This window comes from Coregonus clupeaformis, chromosome 17, assembly GCF_020615455.1.
Source record: "Coregonus clupeaformis isolate EN_2021a chromosome 17, ASM2061545v1, whole genome shotgun sequence".
Classification (NCBI taxonomy): domain Eukaryota; kingdom Metazoa; phylum Chordata; class Actinopteri; order Salmoniformes; family Salmonidae; genus Coregonus; species Coregonus clupeaformis.
Window position 1 is genome coordinate 38,438,306 of NC_059208.1, and position 17,485 is coordinate 38,455,790.

At 44.3% G+C, this 17,485-nt stretch overlaps 2 protein-coding genes across 5 annotated transcripts in view; one reads left to right on the forward strand and one right to left on the reverse strand.

Annotated features, from left to right (window-relative positions):
- Positions 1–2,521: 2,521 nt before the first annotated feature.
- zgc:114119 (Mediator of RNA polymerase II transcription subunit 30-like) lies at positions 2,522–10,275 on the forward strand. 2 transcript variants are annotated; one of them, XM_041902999.1, is made up of 5 exons: positions 2,522–2,651; positions 4,672–4,980; positions 8,757–8,915; positions 9,239–9,328; positions 9,461–10,275. In XM_041902999.1, exons 2-5 carry the CDS (start codon positions 4,750–4,752, stop codon positions 9,554–9,556), a joined length of 576 nt encoding a protein of 191 aa, XP_041758933.1. In that variant the 5' UTR covers positions 2,522–2,651; positions 4,672–4,749; the 3' UTR covers positions 9,557–10,275. The 2 variants fall into 2 exon arrangements, with proteins under 2 accessions (XP_041758933.1, XP_041758932.1); XM_041902998.1 differs by having other exon boundaries at positions 4,743–4,980.
- Positions 10,276–10,372: 97 nt separating this feature from the next.
- Positions 10,373–17,485, reverse strand: part of ext1c (exostoses (multiple) 1c) — a 67,337-nt gene continuing 60,224 nt past the window's right edge. For all 3 annotated transcript variants that reach the window (XM_045226318.1, XM_045226317.1, XM_045226316.1), the window contains exons 4-12: positions 15,711–15,818; positions 14,256–14,375; positions 13,731–13,863; positions 13,355–13,473; positions 13,132–13,227; positions 12,712–12,798; positions 12,467–12,627; positions 11,937–12,108; positions 10,373–11,050 (exon numbers count right to left, since the gene is read on the reverse strand). In XM_045226318.1, the coding sequence (XP_045082253.1) occupies positions 10,862–11,050; positions 11,937–12,108; positions 12,467–12,627; positions 12,712–12,798; positions 13,132–13,227; positions 13,355–13,473; positions 13,731–13,863; positions 14,256–14,375; positions 15,711–15,818 (1,185 nt within the window). In that variant the 3' untranslated portion in view covers positions 10,373–10,861. The remainder of the gene's footprint in view (positions 11,051–11,936; positions 12,109–12,466; positions 12,628–12,711; positions 12,799–13,131; positions 13,228–13,354; positions 13,474–13,730; positions 13,864–14,255; positions 14,376–15,710; positions 15,819–17,485) is intronic.

A 17,485-nucleotide genomic window follows, 5' to 3' on the forward strand; every position in this document is an offset into this window, starting at 1 on the left:
TAGACCTTACCGTGAAATGCTTACTTACAAGCCCTTAACCAACAATGCAGTTCAAGAAATAGAGTTCAGTAAAAAATTAAATAAAAAGTAACACAATAAAATTACATAACAATAACGATGCTATATACAGGGGGCACCGGTACCGAGTCAATATGCGGCGGTACAGGTTAGTCGAGGTAATTTGTACATGTAGGTAGGGGTAAAGTGACTATGCATGGAAAATAAACAGCGAGTAGCAGCAGTGTAAAAACAAAGGGGGGAGGGGGTCAATGTAAATAGGCCAGGTGGTCATTTGATTGATTGTTCAGCAGTCTTATGGCTTGGGGGTAGAAGCTGTTAAGGAACCTTTTAGACCTAGACTTGGCGCTCCGGTACCACTTGCCATGCGGTAGCAGAGAGAACAGTCTATGACTTGGGTGACTGGATTCTTTGACAATTTTTTGGGCTTTCCTCTGACACCGCCTAGTATATAGGTCCTGGATGGCACGAAGCCGTACGCACTACCCTCTGTAGCGCCATAATGGACAGATGCCGACCAGTTGCCATACCAGGTGGTGATAGTTTGTTAGTGATGTGGACACCAAGGAACTTGAAACTCTAGACCCACTCCACTACAGCCCCGTCGATGTTAATGGGGGCCTGTTTGGCCCACCTTTTCCTGTAGTCCATGATCATCTCCTTTGTCTTGCTCACACTGAGGGAGAAGTTGTTGTCCTGGCACCAAACTGCCAGGTCTCTTACCTCCTCCCTATAGGCTGTCTCATCACTGTCGGTGATCAATCCTACCACTGTTGTGTCATCAGCAAACTTAATGATGGTGTTGGAGTCGTGCTTGGCCACGCAGTCGTGGGTGAACATGGAATACAGGAGGGGACTAAGCACGGACCCCTGAGGGGCCCCGGTGTTGAGGATCTGCGTGGCAGATGTGTTGTTGCCTACCCTTACCACCTGGGGGTGGCCCGTCAGGAAGTCCAGGATCCAGTTGCAGAGGGAGGTGTTTAGTCCCAGGGTCCTTAGCTTAGTGATGAGCTTTGTGGGCACTATGGTGTTGAACGCTGAGCTGTAGTCAATGAACATCATTCTGACATAGGTGTTCCTTATGTCCAGGTGGGAAAGGGCAGTGTGGAGTGCGATTGAGATTGCGTCATCTGTGGATCTGTTAGGGCGGTATGCGAATTGGAGTGGGTCTAGGGTTCCGGGATGATGGTGTTGACGTGAGTGCTACAGGGCGGTAGCCATTTAGGCAGTTTACCTTTGCATTCTTGGGCACAGGGACTATAGTGGTCTGCTTGAAACATGTAGGTATTACAGACTAGGTCAGGGAGAGGTTGAAAATGTCAGTGAAGACACTTGCCAGTTGGTCCGCGCATGCTCTGAGTACACGCCCTGGTAATCCGCGGCCTTGTGAATGTTGAACTGTTTAAAGGTCTTGCTTACATCGGCTAAGGAAAGCATGATCACACAGTCATCCGGAACAGCTGGTGCTCTCATGCATGCTTCCGTGTTGCTTGCCTCGAAATGAGCATAAAAGGCATTTAGCTCGTCTGGTCGGCCCGCGTCACTGGGCAGCTCACGGCTGGATTACCCTTTGTAGTCCGTAATTGTTTGCAAGTCCTGCCACATCCGATGAGCATCAGAGCCGGTATAGTAGGATTCAATCTTAGTTCTGTATTGACACTTTGCCTGTTTGATGGTTTGTCTGAAGGCATAGCGGGATTTCCTATAAGCGTCCATATTAGTGTCCCGCTCCTTGAAAGCGGCAGCTCTAGCCTTTAGCTCGGTGCAGATGTTGCCTGTAATCCATGGCTTCTGGTTGGGATATGTACGTACGGTCACTGTGGGGACGTCATCGTCGATGCACTTATTGATGAAGCCGGTGACTGAGGTGGTATACTCCTCAATGCCATTGGATAAATCACGGGACATATTCCAGTCTGTGCTAGCAAAACGGTCCTGTAGTGTAGCTCCGTATTGAGCGAGTCACTGGTACTTCCTGCTTTAGTTTTTTTTGCTTGTAAGCAGGAATCAGGAGGCTAGAATTATGGTCAGATTTGTCAAATGGAGGGCGAGGGAGAGCTTTGTATGTGTCTTTGTATGTGTGTGGAGTAAAGGTTTAAGGCACTTAAACTCATCTTGTACAAAAGGTTAAGGTTACAAAGGTTCTCCATAGTTATTTATCAAAAGTAATCAATATCTTCACTCAATAGACTATCTGCACACATCTAGCGTGAGTTGGCTAAACATTGCTATAACATTTTATTTTATTTATAACAAAACATTTTATTTATGGATAGTGCTGCTGAATTTAAAAGAGTGTATATGTCTTTATTCCACTATCTTATTGAATGAGATGACACATCATCATTTGTAGGACAATTCTGAGCCTGGGAATTGTGATTTATTATGCCTTGCCTCAAACTCAAAATATGCACTGTCCCTCCTACCATTGTTCTCTATGCTTTTACTAACCCCTAGTGGATAAATGTACTACTGCAGTCCCCTAGAAGCAGGAAGTGACGTTTTAGAAAAGCTAACGCGGTTGTCTTGTTTGAAAGAGTCAGTGTTGAGTCGAAACAACACATTTACAAATAAACCAGACACGTAGCTACGATAAATCACAGTTGATAATTGTAAGGACACCACTTTACACTGTAAGTTGATGTGTTTTTATTTCACTAACTTGCTTCATAGTATTTCATTAATTATTTAGCAAGCTAACGCGTTAACTAGCTAGCTATGGCTAACAGTCACTGAGCTTGTTTTATTTTGCTATGGACTCGACGCTATCCATGTCTAGACAGTTCATGATTTTCTTTGGTATGCAAATAATTTACACACGTTTCTATTTATTTAGCTAGTTACGCTAAATCAGACTTTGATACACAATTTACGGCATCGCCACGTTTCGTGAATAACTAGTTAGCTTAGTAGCCCTTGTTCGGGACTCTCAGTTCTCAATAGTGTGCAACTGACTGCAGTTCGGGGCGTTCCTCATCGAGCATTTCATTGGTTCCTTAATGACCCCCCCCCCAAGCACGCCATTAAAAAAGGTTAAAACGGTGTACAGTAAGTGTGTATTTTGAATGTGTGAGATTATTTTGATGTGATATGAAAGTACAGGGATTTATGTTTCTAGAACCATACCGCAATTGAGTCGATTCACGTGTAGATGGAGTGTTTGTTTGGCTGTTTTGGCTTTGAGACAATTCTCCTTTAAACAGAACATGTAAGGTCTTGGACTATAAAGAGTAACAATAGGCTCCTTTAATCCATTATTGGGCTAGCTAATTGGTAGCTAGCATAACAAGGGTGCTGTTTATTATATTTACATTTTAGTGTGTTTTCACATATAGTCCTCTTTAAAGTAAACTCTGTAAATGTAAAAAAAAAAAAAAAAAAAGAAGAAGCTAAAGAACTCAGTTCTCTTTGTATTCACACTGCCCTTGCCTTTGAATGAGGACTCAACTCTTGCCAGTTCACTTCACCTATTTTGTGATCCGAGTCATTTTAGCATTCACATTGCTATGTTTCGAAAGGAACCAATATATTTTTCCAACATTCACTCAATGCACTGTGGATTTTTACAAAGTGCAGGACAAGCCATTCCATCAGAATGTGTTATCGGACAGCTAGATATACCATATATCTACTTACATTTTGAAAGCTAATCAATTGCATTTAGTTAAAAGATGAGACATAATAATTGTAATCAGAAGATACTTTTACCAATAATATTTACATGTTAACAGAATAAATAGCAGAATAACTGCAGATTAAATAATGCTGTAATTGAAAAATTGTACACCAAGTGTAGGCTACTGCCCCTTTAAGAGCTAGAATGGATTTTGTACCCTATGTTGTGATTTGCACCAAATACTTTGTCTTCTTCTCACACTATTCAAACCCCACAATCGAATAAACAGCTTATGAAGCTCTCTTAGCCTATAGATCACATATTGCTAACAAATAATCTGAACTAAAAACTCCACACATATTTTAGAATATCCTTGACAATCACTAATCAATATGCAAAAACTGCAATTTAAAAAAAACTATTCTGCACATCATAATTTTCTCTTTTGTGGCAGCAATGTGAGGTGCTATGGCAGGGGAAACAGTGTTGCAGTAGTCTAGTGTGTGGTGCGGGAATAATGACAAGCGAACCTGGGGAGCTTTGTGTTCTCATTGCCCTAAAAAAGGGAACCGAACTGCTGAATTCAAGCGAACCGAATTCAGACCACCTCTCGAGATGGTCTCAGTTCGGTTCGCATTTGCGTCTCTTTTGAGGGGTCTGAGTTCCTTTTGGAGTGTTCACACTGCACAAAACATTAAGCAAATCGCACTGAGTTCACAAAAATTGTCTGAAAGGGACCGAGTGTGAAAACACCCGTAGTCATATAGCAGACCACACTTATCCAGAGCGACTTACACTACAGTGCAGTTTCATACATTTTGTACTGGTCCCCCATGGGAATCAAACCCACAACCCTGGCGTTGCAAGCGCCATGCTCTACCAACTGAGCCACACGGGTTAATGCCTCCCTCAAATATCTTTACCTTGGTTGAACAAATCCTTTAAGTAAAGCAGTATCACTTTGGTTTTAATATTTGATAAAAGCTTGTGCAAATTGCCTATGAGTGCTTGCTTACCTGTGTACTCCATTGTGCCAGACCCCCCTCTCACCCTTTGTACTCCCTCCCCATTCCCTTCCTCCCCTTTGCGTCCCTCTTCCCCTCCCTAGGTCCCATATGGCTACACCCTTACCTCAAAAGGGGCCTGGTCTGGCTGGTATGCTCCCCCAGCAGCAGCAGTCCCACCTGCTCCCAGGCTCTGGCTCAGGCCCCGGCCAGCCCCCTATGCTCCCTCAGGGAGCCCTGAGAGAGATCTCCCCTGTGTTCCTCTGTCGCATCGGCCAGGAGACCGTCCAGGACATCGTCACACGCACCATGGAGATCTTCCAGATCACACGAGCCACACAGGTAATGCCAGTGTTTCCCCAAAGGTTGGACACATTCATTTTATACATTATGCCTTCGCATCACATGGGGGGTTAATTAAAGAATGATGTGCTGTCTGTCAGTCTCATTGAGCGTGTCCCCCATAGATATTCAATATAATACTGTTTATAGTATACAGTGCATTCGGAAAGTATTCAAACCCCTTGACTTGTTCAACAATTTGTTACGTTACAGCCTTATTCTAATATGGATTAAATTGTTTTTCCCCCCTCATCAATATACACACAATTCCCCATAATGACAAAGCAAAAACAGGTTTTTATAAATTTTTGCTAATTTATAAAAAATAAAACGGAAATATCACATTTACATAAGTATTCAGACCTTTTACTCAGTACTTTGTTGAAGCACCTTTGGCAGCGATTACAGCCTTGAGTCTAATTTGGGTATGACGCTACAAGCTTGGCACCTGTATTTGGGGAGTTTCTCCCATTCTTCTCTGCAGATCCTCTCAAGCTTTGTCAGGTTGGATGGGGAATGTCGCTGCCCAGCTATTTTCAGGTCTCTCCAGAGATGTTAAATCGGGTTCAAGTCCGGGGTCTGGCTGGGCCTCTCAAGGACATTCAGAGACTTGTCCCGAAGCAACTCCTGCATTGTCTTGGCTGTGTGCTTAGGGTCGTTGTCCTGTTGGAAGGTGAACCTTCGCCCCAGTCTGAGGTCTTGAGTGCTCTGGAGCAGGTTTTCTCCCAGTCCCTGCCGCTGAAAAACATCCCCACAGCATGATACTGCCGCCACCATGCTTCACTGTAGGGATGGTGCCAGTTTTCCTCCAGAGCTGACGCTTCGCATTCAGGCTAGAGAGTTCAATCTTGGTTTCATCAGACCAGAGAATCTTGTTTCTCATGGTCTGAGAGTCCTTTAGGTGCCTTTTGGCAATCTCCAAGCGGGCTGTCATGTGCCTTTTACTGAGGAGTGGCTTCCGTCTTGCCACTCTACCATAAAGGCCTGATTGGTGGAGTGCCACAGAGATGGTTGTCCTTCTGGAAGGTTCTCCCATCTACACAGAGGAAATCTGAAGCTCTGTCAGAATGACCATCGGGTTCTTGGTCACCTCCCTGAACAAGGCCCTTCTCCCCCGATTGCTCAGTTTGGCCAGGCGGTCAGCTCTAGGAAGAGTCTTGGTGGTTCCAAACTTCTTCCATTTAAGAATGATGGAGGCCACTGTGTTCTTGGGGACCTTCAATGCTGCAGAAATGTTTTGGTACCCTTCCCCAGATCTGTGCCTCGACACAATCCCGTCTCGGATCTCTACGGACAATTCCTTCGAAATCATGGCTTGGTTTTTGGCTGACATTCACTATCAACTGTGGGACCTTATATAGACAGGTGTGTGCCTTTCCAAATCATGTCCAATCAATTGAATTTATCACAGGTAGACTCCAATCAAGTTGTAGAAACATCTAAAGGATGATCAATGGAAACAGGATGCACCTGAGCTCAATTTCAAGTCTCATAGCGAAGGGTCTGAATAGGGCTGTGGCGGTCACGAAATTTCGTCAGCCGGTGATTGTCAAGCAAATAACTGTCGGTCTCACGGTAATTGACCGTTAATTAACAAACACATTTAGCATCTCCTGGCTTCCACACACAGCCTACAAGCCACTGATGCAGACCTTTGGAACATCTACATTTAAAAAAGTCTAATAAATCCATGTAATAACCTACACCTTCACAATAAATCCATTATTATAGAAAGGATATTTTCTCCAAATGATTTGAGGGAGTGCGCACATGCGGCGGTTATTCTGTGTTGAACGGTTAACAAAGAAATAGGTACTCCTATATGCTTAATTTAGAGTTATTTATGTAACTTTAGTTGTTCTACAAATGTTGGGCTATATGTTTAGATTTTTAATACATTGTAAGGCTGCATGATGCGACTAATTATGATTAGAAAAAAGTTGCTTGAAAGGCATGAGCTCTGCTTTGTTTTTTGTGCAGGCTGTACACACTTCGTCAGTCTCTCATTCACAATTTGAGAAGCACTTGATAATGCCACGAATCTCCCGGCGGCATCCCCTTTGTGTGGCCATATCGAATTTCCCAGCGGCATCCCCTTTGTGTGGCCATAATGCACCCTATAAAAATCCATGCCTTTTGCAGCCCTTCTCCCTGAGTGCTGCCTGCTCCGAAGCACTTCTCACTCACACGGCTCTCATTTTGTGATCTGGTCTTTCTCACAGGCTACAAGTGAAGACAGACGCATCAGGGAGGCAACTGCGCGCTTCCTTATCCAATGCCGAGGTGCATATTGAAGATATTGGAAGAACTGTCCACATTTACTTTTCGTCAGCCAACAAGATGAGTAGGCCTAACGAACAGCCAAAGCAAATATTCCAAACATAGTCTGGGACAATTGTGGGATGCGATAGATCCCAAAATAATACAACCACTATCATCAAAAAACCTTTTTTACGTAATGAGGCTGACGCAACAGATCAGAATGTTTAGCTTAAAATGTTGATAAACTATTAGGCTATTTCTTCACATTATAAGCGCAGCAATGCGCACACAGCAGTAGGCTATAAGCGTGAATGTTCCATTAGCAGGAAAACCCCATTATCAAAAGTGACCACAAATGCGATTATGCATGTAATGCTTTTATGATAAAGGTGCATTTCTTTGGTGAAAATTATTTTCCCCAAACTTGAAACGCACGTGCTGATTATGTATGCCAGTTAGGCTCTACACCCCTTGTAAAGCGGATTAATGTGCTTAATTTTAAGAAGTTATTTGGCCACTTTAGTTGTGATACAAACCTTATTAAAACATATAGGTTAGGCTACATTAGGTGTATGATAAAAAAAGGCATCGTTTCTTATGCTGGGCATCATTCACAAGTGCTAAGCTAATATTGTCACCCATCAGACTATTCTTGATTTAATCTTGTCTTTACATATACTAAATAATATGTGTGAAATTCGTTTTGATTTAGAATGGACCATTATCATGAACCGGTATCGAAACAGGGACAGGGGAAAAAATACATTTAATCTCTGCACTTAAATAGCGAATGGAGGACGCTTTTCCTGTGGTTCATTTTCATACCAGCCAGGTAGGCTATGCACCTGTTGTAAAGATAAGCAATGTGCTTAATATTAGGAAAGTTGAGAAATAAATATAGTAGGCCTAGCCTATAGAAAGCTGATGGGATCCTCCTCTTTTTAATAAGAGTCCATCACTCAGTTTTCTTGCACAATTTCATACATGAGCTCATGTGCTCTCATGAAGTGTTTGATTAGATTTTCGAAAACATTTGCATTGATGTCAGAGTGATTAGAGGGACAATGCTGTCTCTCCAACTGCTGAGTACCAGGCAATTAGCAAGTTTGGTAGGCTACTAATGACCATCAGCAGCATCAGAGCTTGGAGAAGCCTAATTACCGTGACTAAACGGTCACCTGGAATTTGACTGCCTTCATGATGCGTGACCACCGGTGTGGCAGTAATACGGTCACCGCAACAGCCGTAGGTCTGAATACTTATGTAAATAAGGTATTTACATTTTTTTTTAAAAATACATTTGCAAGCAGTTCTAAAAACCTGTTTTCGCTTTGTCATTATGGGGTATTGTGTGTAGATTGAGGAATTTCTATTGAATCCATTTTAGAATAAGGCTGTAACGTAACAAAATGTGGAAAAAGTCGAGGTCTGAATACATTCCGAATGCACTGTACATACAATATACTATTAGCCTCATTCTGTGGTTATTCCTGCTCTTTCCCCCCGTCTGTCAGCTGCCTAACGGGGTGACCCAGAGCCAGGCTGTGTATCAGGACCGCTTTGGGAAACTCCAGGAGCACCTCCGTCAGCTGGCCCTGCTCTTCCGCAAGCTCCGCCTCCTCTACGAGCGCTGTGTGGAGATGACCTCTGACCTGCAGGAAGAACCCTCAGAGGTAGGGCTCAATTAAATCTGTCTGTCTATGTACAAAATCGCTCTACTGAGCCTATCCAAGCTGTACTGGGCTGGCTTGGTTATGCATTCACCATAGTTGCTGGAATGGATCATGTAAAAAATTAAATATCCTAGCCAGTACGATTCGGGTCTGCCCTCTAGTGTGAGTCAGGCACGTTTGTCTTTCTGTCTATACACAAGCTCTACCTTTTTTTCTGTCTATCTGTACTTTGTCACCTTTGACAGTATATTACTTGTCCTGCAGTTGTTTCGATGCGTGCCAATGATGTGATAAACTTAGTGTATAATACATTTTCTTTCCAGCTGGTGCCATATGTAGGAGAGGAGATAGCCCCTGTGAGAGTGGATCCCTGCAGTCTGGCTGTAAACCAGGAGAGACAAGAAGTGCTGGAGGTTTGTGATGTGTCCACTTCCTCTGTACGTCACTGATTCAATATTGTTTCTTGGATGACAACCAATAGTTAGTACAGTGACAGTACATTTCCTTGATTCTGATTGGGTTCTGTGTCATGGTCCCTCCCACAGAAGGTGAGGCAGAAAAACCAGGAGATGAAGATTCTGATGGACCAGATGAGGAACCTGTTATGGGACGTCAACGCCATGCTGACACTCAGGAAATGACATCACAGATGAACTCACCCCCTCCCTCACTGCACTTCACGATGCCCTCCCACTAGGGGCCATTAATTATTACTGACCAAGAAAACTCTAGGCCCTAGTACCTCCAACCATTGTTGTGCTGGTGTGAGACAGACCGCTGGAAGCTTTGGGTGATCTACCTTTACAGTATGGTGCTTTCAGAGACATTGAATGAACTGACTTTACTTTAAAATGTTTTTACTACATATGTTTTGTACTGTCAATATGAGTTCAGACTTGCAAAGCCTCAGGTGAATTTCCTGCCTTTTTTTGGGTGGTAAGCACTGACCCAGGACCAGCTAAATAAACTTTAATTCAGTGTTATGAATTCCACTCAGTGCCCAAAGGGCTGATCTAGTGTCAGTGCTTAACATCTGCCCTTATTCTTTGTGTACCAACACTAGTGAGTGTCACCTGTGAACTGAGTTGAAGACAATGGTATCTCATCACAACTTAGCCCATGGCAGCTATTTATCTCAGGTATGTGTGTGTCTTAGCATCATTAATGAGGTTAGCTTCCTAAGTGCTGGGCAACACACCTGCTTACCTTAAGGGTTGAGGACCTTGCATGCCGACTGCTGAGGAGTCGGAAGTATCATGCGTGTGAATCTATTTTTGTACACTGTGCAGGATCTCAGAGAAAGCACAAGCAATAGGTTACTGAGTCTTTTTCTACAAAATAAATACATTGTAAAAACACAGATTTTTGTGAGATGTTTGCTTTGCCTTTTATACTTTTAAGGGTCTGGTGAATGCAGTTGAAGTAATGCTTTGTGATGTCAAAAGTCTACATCTGCGTTGAATACCACCGTTTGCACTGTTTTTATTGGTCTTAGTTACATTTACATTTACGTCATTTAGCAGACGCTCTTATCCAGAGCGACTTACGTGATGTGAAATGAACCAATCGCTTTGCGACATTCCCAACTCGCAGATGTGCTGGAGTGCACTGCACCATTAACTGTCCTCTTGGCGCCTTCCTTCGATATGAAATACTGTTCCTCTCCATTCAAACAGCAATGGGAGTGAGTGACATCTTCAACAAGTGTTCATTCACCCATCCATTATCAATGGAGAACCAATCACAGGGGACATAAGGCCTCCTCCATATGTTATCTCCTCCAATAGCCCGTTGTCTCAGACCCCTGGAGGCGGAGTCTCTCTTAGCTTTAGGTCCCCTTCCTATTTCTTTTATCATCAGATCAGTCCACCCATGTCTGTCTTTCTACATTGAACCACCAGACCAGGCCTCCACACAGTGTTTCCCTCTCAGTCTGTCGGTCCCCGTCAGGCACGTTCCAGGTCCTTGTACTTCTTGCGCAGGACAGACACCTGGTCCTTGAAGAGCAGGGGGTCCAGGCGGAACTGGGAGTGGACCAGGGGCATGTAGCCGAACCATCTGGCAAAGCTGTTCACACACTCCTGTCTCTGGGTAAAGTGCTCTGGGTTGGCCCACGGAGCGCTCATCTTCGTACCCTAGAAGGACGAGAGGAAAAGAGGATGTGGAGAGAGAAGAGGGTGAGTTTGAAACCAAGATCGTCGTACACACTGTTGCACATAACGCCAATGTACAGACGGGATGTACAAATGGAATTATGGTTCTCTGTATACCGTGGGAATGTATACTGTAGACAATTACTGGTGTCGAGATTCCTCAATCTTATCTATAGGCTGATAAAGATGTATGGCTGATGTAAAGTATATTTCCTGTCAGAAAACTAGGGAACTGTTAAAATTACGATGGCTAATTGATCTCACGTCTGATACAGATAGGGTTGTTCTCTCCAATCTGACAGAGTAGGGCGAGATACTGTGACTGTGACATACACGGTCTGGGATAATCTCATCTTCACTAAAATAAACCGGAGCAAGGTATTGTTAGGTAAAAAGGAGTTGTCATTCTTATCAGCCATTGTCAATTATAGGCAGCAGATGTTTACAGGTTTTGTTGAGGTTGTTCAATGGGCTGACTTTCAGCCGGGGTCATTTGAACAGAAAGTTTTGCACTTGATTATTATTGTGTATTCTCGCAGCAATAACAGACTGGCGAGGGTGCAGAGAAGGATTGAATGATTATTGTTGTGTAAAAATATATCTATAACAGGTTGAACTCTGTCTAACCCTTGTTAATAAGCTGTCTATCTATTCATTCTGCTATTGGTTGATCTTTAAATTTAAGAAAACAAATTAAATGTAACAAACTTTTTTGGACACCAAGACAACAAATGTTATGCTTTATATACAGTATCACGACTACAGCAATAAATAACTAATTGGTCAGACATCCAACTGATGGGAGTGGCCTCACCTGTGGGCTGGGCAGCTCATTGGTCAAATTCACCATTGATGGGTGTCGCCTCACCTGTGAGCTGGGCAGCTCCTTGTACTGCTTCCTCTGGGCCACTTTGATTGGCGGCAGGTGGGTGACGGAGGAAACCAGGAAGTTCATGAGGATGTCCTCACAGTTGGAGGTGCGGTCCACCAGTGCCCGCAGTGAGGGGGGCAGGTAGTGGGAGAACAGGTAGTGATAGTACCTGATGGAGAGGAAATGGAAGGGTGAGAGATAGCAAAGTGATCACTAAAATGGCAAATAAATAGTTGATGTGCACAATGTATCTACTTGTCAGATCTTGTTGGTTGGAATATTGATATTGAACTGTACATTAAGCCTGGTAATACATTCTTCTAAGGGCAAAATGTAAGTGGCCACAGCTCATAGACCATCTGTTTAATGATCTTCGTTTGTTTACTATGTTTTTCTATTGTGTGTCAGTAGAGCAACTGCTCAGTTGTGCATGATGTTAGTCATAGAAATAGAATCCATAGAAAGGGCTTGGAACCTCTAACCCTGGCAATTTGACTGGTTAACTTGAATGGGGAGGTCCGTTCTACCTGTGGTAGAAGGCTGCTCCCGTCAGAACGATGGAGTACTCGTTAGTCCACTTGGAGGTGTACCCCCACGCATGCTTCACTGGGTCCCAGAAGTGACTCCTGGGGGGGTAGCCCACGATGCGCTCAGGAAAACTCCTCCACACCAAGAAGGCAAAGTTCACCTGCGGGAAGAGTGAGTACAGTTAGATGGGTAAAGTGGGTGTGTGTTTTCTACCACAGTGTGTAGTTGTTTAGGAAGGTCATACCTCACTGGTCAGCAGGACTGTATCTTCATCCAGACTCAGCACTGCCTCTGTCTCTATGGCCACGTTGGGCAGGAAACGACTGCTCGTCTGGAGAAGGGGGATCGAGAGAGAGATAATCATTTCCATTCCTTATTAAGGTTGACAGTGGTTGGTTTATGTGTGGGAAAATGAAGGAATGACAGGGACACTGTCCGCTCCACTGAGGTCTGTGGTATGGGGAGAGAGAGGATGAGTCAATGTCACGGATGTGTGAATGACAAGCAGTGAAAAAGGAAGGATTTTACTCCCATAGATTCACTCTGTTTTGTGGTTAGAGGGCGGGGTAGACAGACAGAGAGAGGCACAGAGAGAGGCAGACAGTGTATCATTCTGCCTCTCCCGTGGCCTGACTTGGGTTTTGGTGACGTCATTGTCACTCACCTTCCTCCTGCCGTCTGTCACAGTGAGGGGGACAGGCATGGGGGGCCATTTACTCCTGTGGGGCGGCGGCTTCTCACTGTTCCACAGGATGATGATCTAGAGGTGGAGGGAATAGTGTGTGACACAATAAGCATAAGGGTTATTAGGCTTAATGAAGCAATGTAGAGTTGTCCATTTGTTACCTATGACCTCTTATTCACCAACACGCTAAAAACACACTCACCTGTGTACAGTATTTGGACTTGGAGACCACCTGAAGCAGCTTCATGATTGGCTGAGACTGGGAGACCAATGGGGAGACGGCATGGATGATGGCGGTGAACTCTTGACCTGGACTGACCCCTGCAGGAAGGAACGAGGAGTTTCTACTTTTACTATCTACCTTGTACATTGTTGCATATATGAAAGTAGTAACATATTTACTGTAGGAGCCAAATATTAGATTTGCTTTATATACTATTTATTATAAACTTTATGAAATATCAATTTTTGTTTTATCAGAGGAGACCCTATAGATGAGATATAATTATAAGGATGAGCCAGTCTAGTCAGGTAGGTCTGAACTAGTCGGAACCGGTCCAGTACGGTCTGGTTCCTACCTAGGCTCAGGTAGTAGAAGGGGAAGTGGGCCAAGTGAGTGGAGTACTCTGGCAGGACAAGCAGGCCTCCTGGTAAGGAGTTCCACATGTACTTATTTCTGGAGACGTGGGAGAACACCCGGTCCTTGATTATCTGAGAGAGAGAGCGCGATGACAAGGTGAGAAGGTTTAAGGGGAGCTACTGTATGTTAATATGTTAGAACGCCCTGATGTACCCATATGTTCAAACCTTAATTATCTATGTCCATATGGGCTGGCCAACTTTGTGTGTGTAAAACTGAAGTAATCACATCAAGAATACAAACGCAGCAATCTTAAGTACATGCACTTGCTCACTTTGACCAGCTAGTGTCAGTATAAGAACAAAACATCCAATCCAATACGTGTTCATTAGAGCACATCGCAGCAAAATATAATTGCCACAGAAAACAAAAACAAGCATTTCTTATTGGACAATGTCCAGGTACTGTTTCAGTCCGTTTTCTCCCATTTGGTGCCTAATGAACAGGACTCCTTATCACCTACCTCCAGTGTGGTGAGGACTATCTTGTCTACGGAGGAGAAGTAGGCCTCCCACAGCATCTGGGTCCGCTGCCTCAGAGCTAGGACCCGCTCATTTCCCACCGCACGCACCGTAGACGGGACCTGGGAGAGAGAGGAAGACGAGGGAGAGAGGGTGGAAGTTGAGGGAGAGAGCAAGGGTGCGTGAGATAGAAAAGGAAGAGCATAGCAGGCAAGGTCAATCATGTATTCAACAGGATAAAACAATCAGAATGTTGCTGAATGAAATGTACTTCATAGAATGACACTGCTCTCTACACTGCCTGGTAAAATAATAACATTTTCTTACAGTATAATGTTACATTTTTACCTGCAAGGCTGAACCAACTGGCAGTCAATAACCCTTACTATGGAGGAAGACAGGGAAAGTGGGAAGACACTAGCTACATTATTTAAATCCAGCCAGAGTCAAATCCACTATCAATGGTATTGTTTTGCCAGAGGGAGAGCTTGGGTTCAGGAAAGGTGCCCAGCAGCTATCCTAGCTCACCTACCTCTGTCTATAGCGCAGACTACTTCCATCAGAAGTAGTACTCTTATTTCTCACATGATTTACCTGAAACCAACATTTCAGGCAAGTTACATGTTACATGATGACACTACGCTCTACTAGAGGAAAATAAAAGGGGTCGCGCCACTGGCACCAAACGAAAATAGCCCAAATTCAACCCATTCATTCTCCTAAACTAAATACTATGAATGTGTCAGCTAGCTGAAGAAATAGGAAATATATCCAGTAGACTCACCTAACCTGTAAGTCTACAACAGGCAGTTACTTTGGATAAAAACATCTGCTAAATGGCCATGTGATTTGATTATTATTAAAGTTAGCCTAGTAGGGAAGTCTGCATCTTCTACAGTGATGTTAAAAGGCCAGTCAGATAGCCAGTTGACTCCCCTAGAACTTAGTCTACCATATAACAGCTCTTCTAATGATAGGGACCTGAGGAAGCAAAGGGCCTCCCTCCTCTTTCACTCTCTCCATCTCCTCTCTCTCTCCTCCCTCTCACTCTTTCTCTCCTCCAACTCATCTCTAGATCTGAAAGAGAGATTCACCTCTCAATGATCTCCTGTCTCTCTGATGTGCTTGGCCCCATTCAACCTCCTGTCACCAGCTTTATTCCCTCAAAACTCACGAGGCGTGTGTGTGTGTTTGTGTGCGTGGAGTGTTAGAGGGGGAGGAGTGTGTGTGTACATGCGAGCGCACGTGTTTATGGGTGCACACGGGGCCTAACGTTGTTGCGGTCAATTCCATTTTGAATCTGTAAATTCTATGATTCTAACATGTCCCATGATGTCCTTTCAAAAATGCTATTTTTTTTTGGGGGGGGGGGGTTATTAGCTAGCTGAATGTCAGGTTATTTCCTGTATCAATTGGGTTCAAACATAATTGATTCCAGGTGTGTGTGTTTGTGTTACCTGCAGTAGCAATCTCTCATCTCCTTCTATGACAGCCTGGTTCCACTGGATGACATCAGAGAAGGGCAGCTCCCAACCATTACTAAGCAACACTGGAATACACGCTGCCTAGAGAGAGCGAGAGAGAGAATAGATTGAATACTCTGTTTTCAGCAGATGTACACGTAAGATAATCTATCATCTGGAAAATGGGTGGGTCAGTGTGACAAGCAGACAAAGTCAGTGGAAATGCTACCGTTGTTCATCTGCTCTGCTTGTGGTAGACAGGCCATTTTTCAATATAAATATGTTGTCTAGATTTCCAGTCTTCGTCTCTGACACATACCACCATAGTAGCAGCTGGTACTTCAATAAGGCAGTCTGAGCAGATAATGAAATCGATGATGCAGTGTGTGTGTGTTTGTGTGACACTCTTGGGGAGGTTGCATGAGTCACAGCTAATATCTTGCCAGTCCCAGGAGCCCCTTGGGGCCCTAGAGAAAAAGAGATCACATTTCTGCTGCATCACACACACAGATTTAATAGACCCCTAGTCTGCTAATTAAGTACACTACACAGGGAGGATGGCGAGAGGGAGAGAGAAATGGAGAGAGATGGGCATAATACATAATATTTTTTTACGCTGAGTTTGATGTTGCCGTATCCCCTTGTTTACTGACAGCCAGGTTTTTGATGTTGTTCTACTTTTCTTTTTTCAGCTCCCTCCTTCAATCTCTCTCTCTAAGCTGCGGTTCTGGGTGTTGATGGTTTTATTTACCTTTCTAATTAAATCACAGGAGAGCAGCCAGAACCAGCTACAGACTGAGATCAGACGACTCCGACTGAGATTCCCCCTCTAGCGGTTTGAAGCTCCGCTAGTTGCCTCACCAGAGACCAGCCCTCACCAAGGAAGCCATGCTGACGACGCTAAGATACGCTAGGCTACACTCCAGGTAACAGGGTCAAGCCAGATGCTAAGGCCTCCTGAGCTGACGTGAAGCCTGGGGCTTGCCTGAGCCACTTCCCCAGAGATATGGTGCTGTGAAGCGGACTGACTAAGAAGTATTCCCCTGTCTGGATCCCATTGCAGCTCAGCATGTGGGCATATGTGTATTGTTGTATTTTGCATTGGGAGATGAAGAGAGGAGCATCAGGGTGAGTGTGTGTGTGTGTGTGCGTGCGCGCATGGGCATTTGTCTGTGTGTGTGTGTGTGTGTGTACTCAGGCATTTGTCCGTGAGTGTGTGTGCCCCCATGGGAGTGTATGTACCGAGAGTTGGAACGCTGGCAGTAAGTTTCCTACCACACTGGTAATTGCAAGTTCTTTTGTGGGCTTGGGCTGGCACGAAAATAAAAAGGAGATCTTACAAATCTCAGACTGGCCTGAATGGAAAAGCAAAGGAGACAGAGGAATAGAGGGAAGAGAGATGGAGGGAGAGAGCGGGGGAGTGAGTGCCGAGGAGGAATGAGTTAGCTGTGTGAGAGTGAGCTTCCCTGCCAAGCCCTGCGTTCAGTGGATTTGCCTATTCAGTTTAGATCAGCAGTGTGGCAGGCTGGCACCCCTATGGAAGCTTCCGGACCATTGAGAGACTCAGCGAGAGAGAAGGAAAGAGGGGAAAGAGGGCCAGGGAACACAAGAGTCTGGGAGGTTCATTGGTAGGTAAAACCATGAACACAGCTCCATCACCAAAACATCAACATGGGTGGTAATTCCACACAGTTCGTCCCATATAATTATTTCTTTAACTACATGCTTTATTGAAGCTGAGTTTGATGAAAGGTAATCCCTTTCAATGT

Coding starts and splice junctions, on each gene's coding strand:
- zgc:114119 (XM_041902999.1), top strand. CDS start 4,750: ATGGCTACACCCTTACCTCAAAAGGGGCCTGGTCTGGCTGGTATGCTC. Junction 8,916..9,238: donor TGCAGGAAGAACCCTCAGAG/GTAGGGCTCAAT, acceptor TTTTCTTTCCAG/CTGGTGCCATATGTAGGAGA. Junction 9,329..9,460: donor AGAGACAAGAAGTGCTGGAG/GTTTGTGATGTG, acceptor TCCCTCCCACAG/AAGGTGAGGCAGAAAAACCA.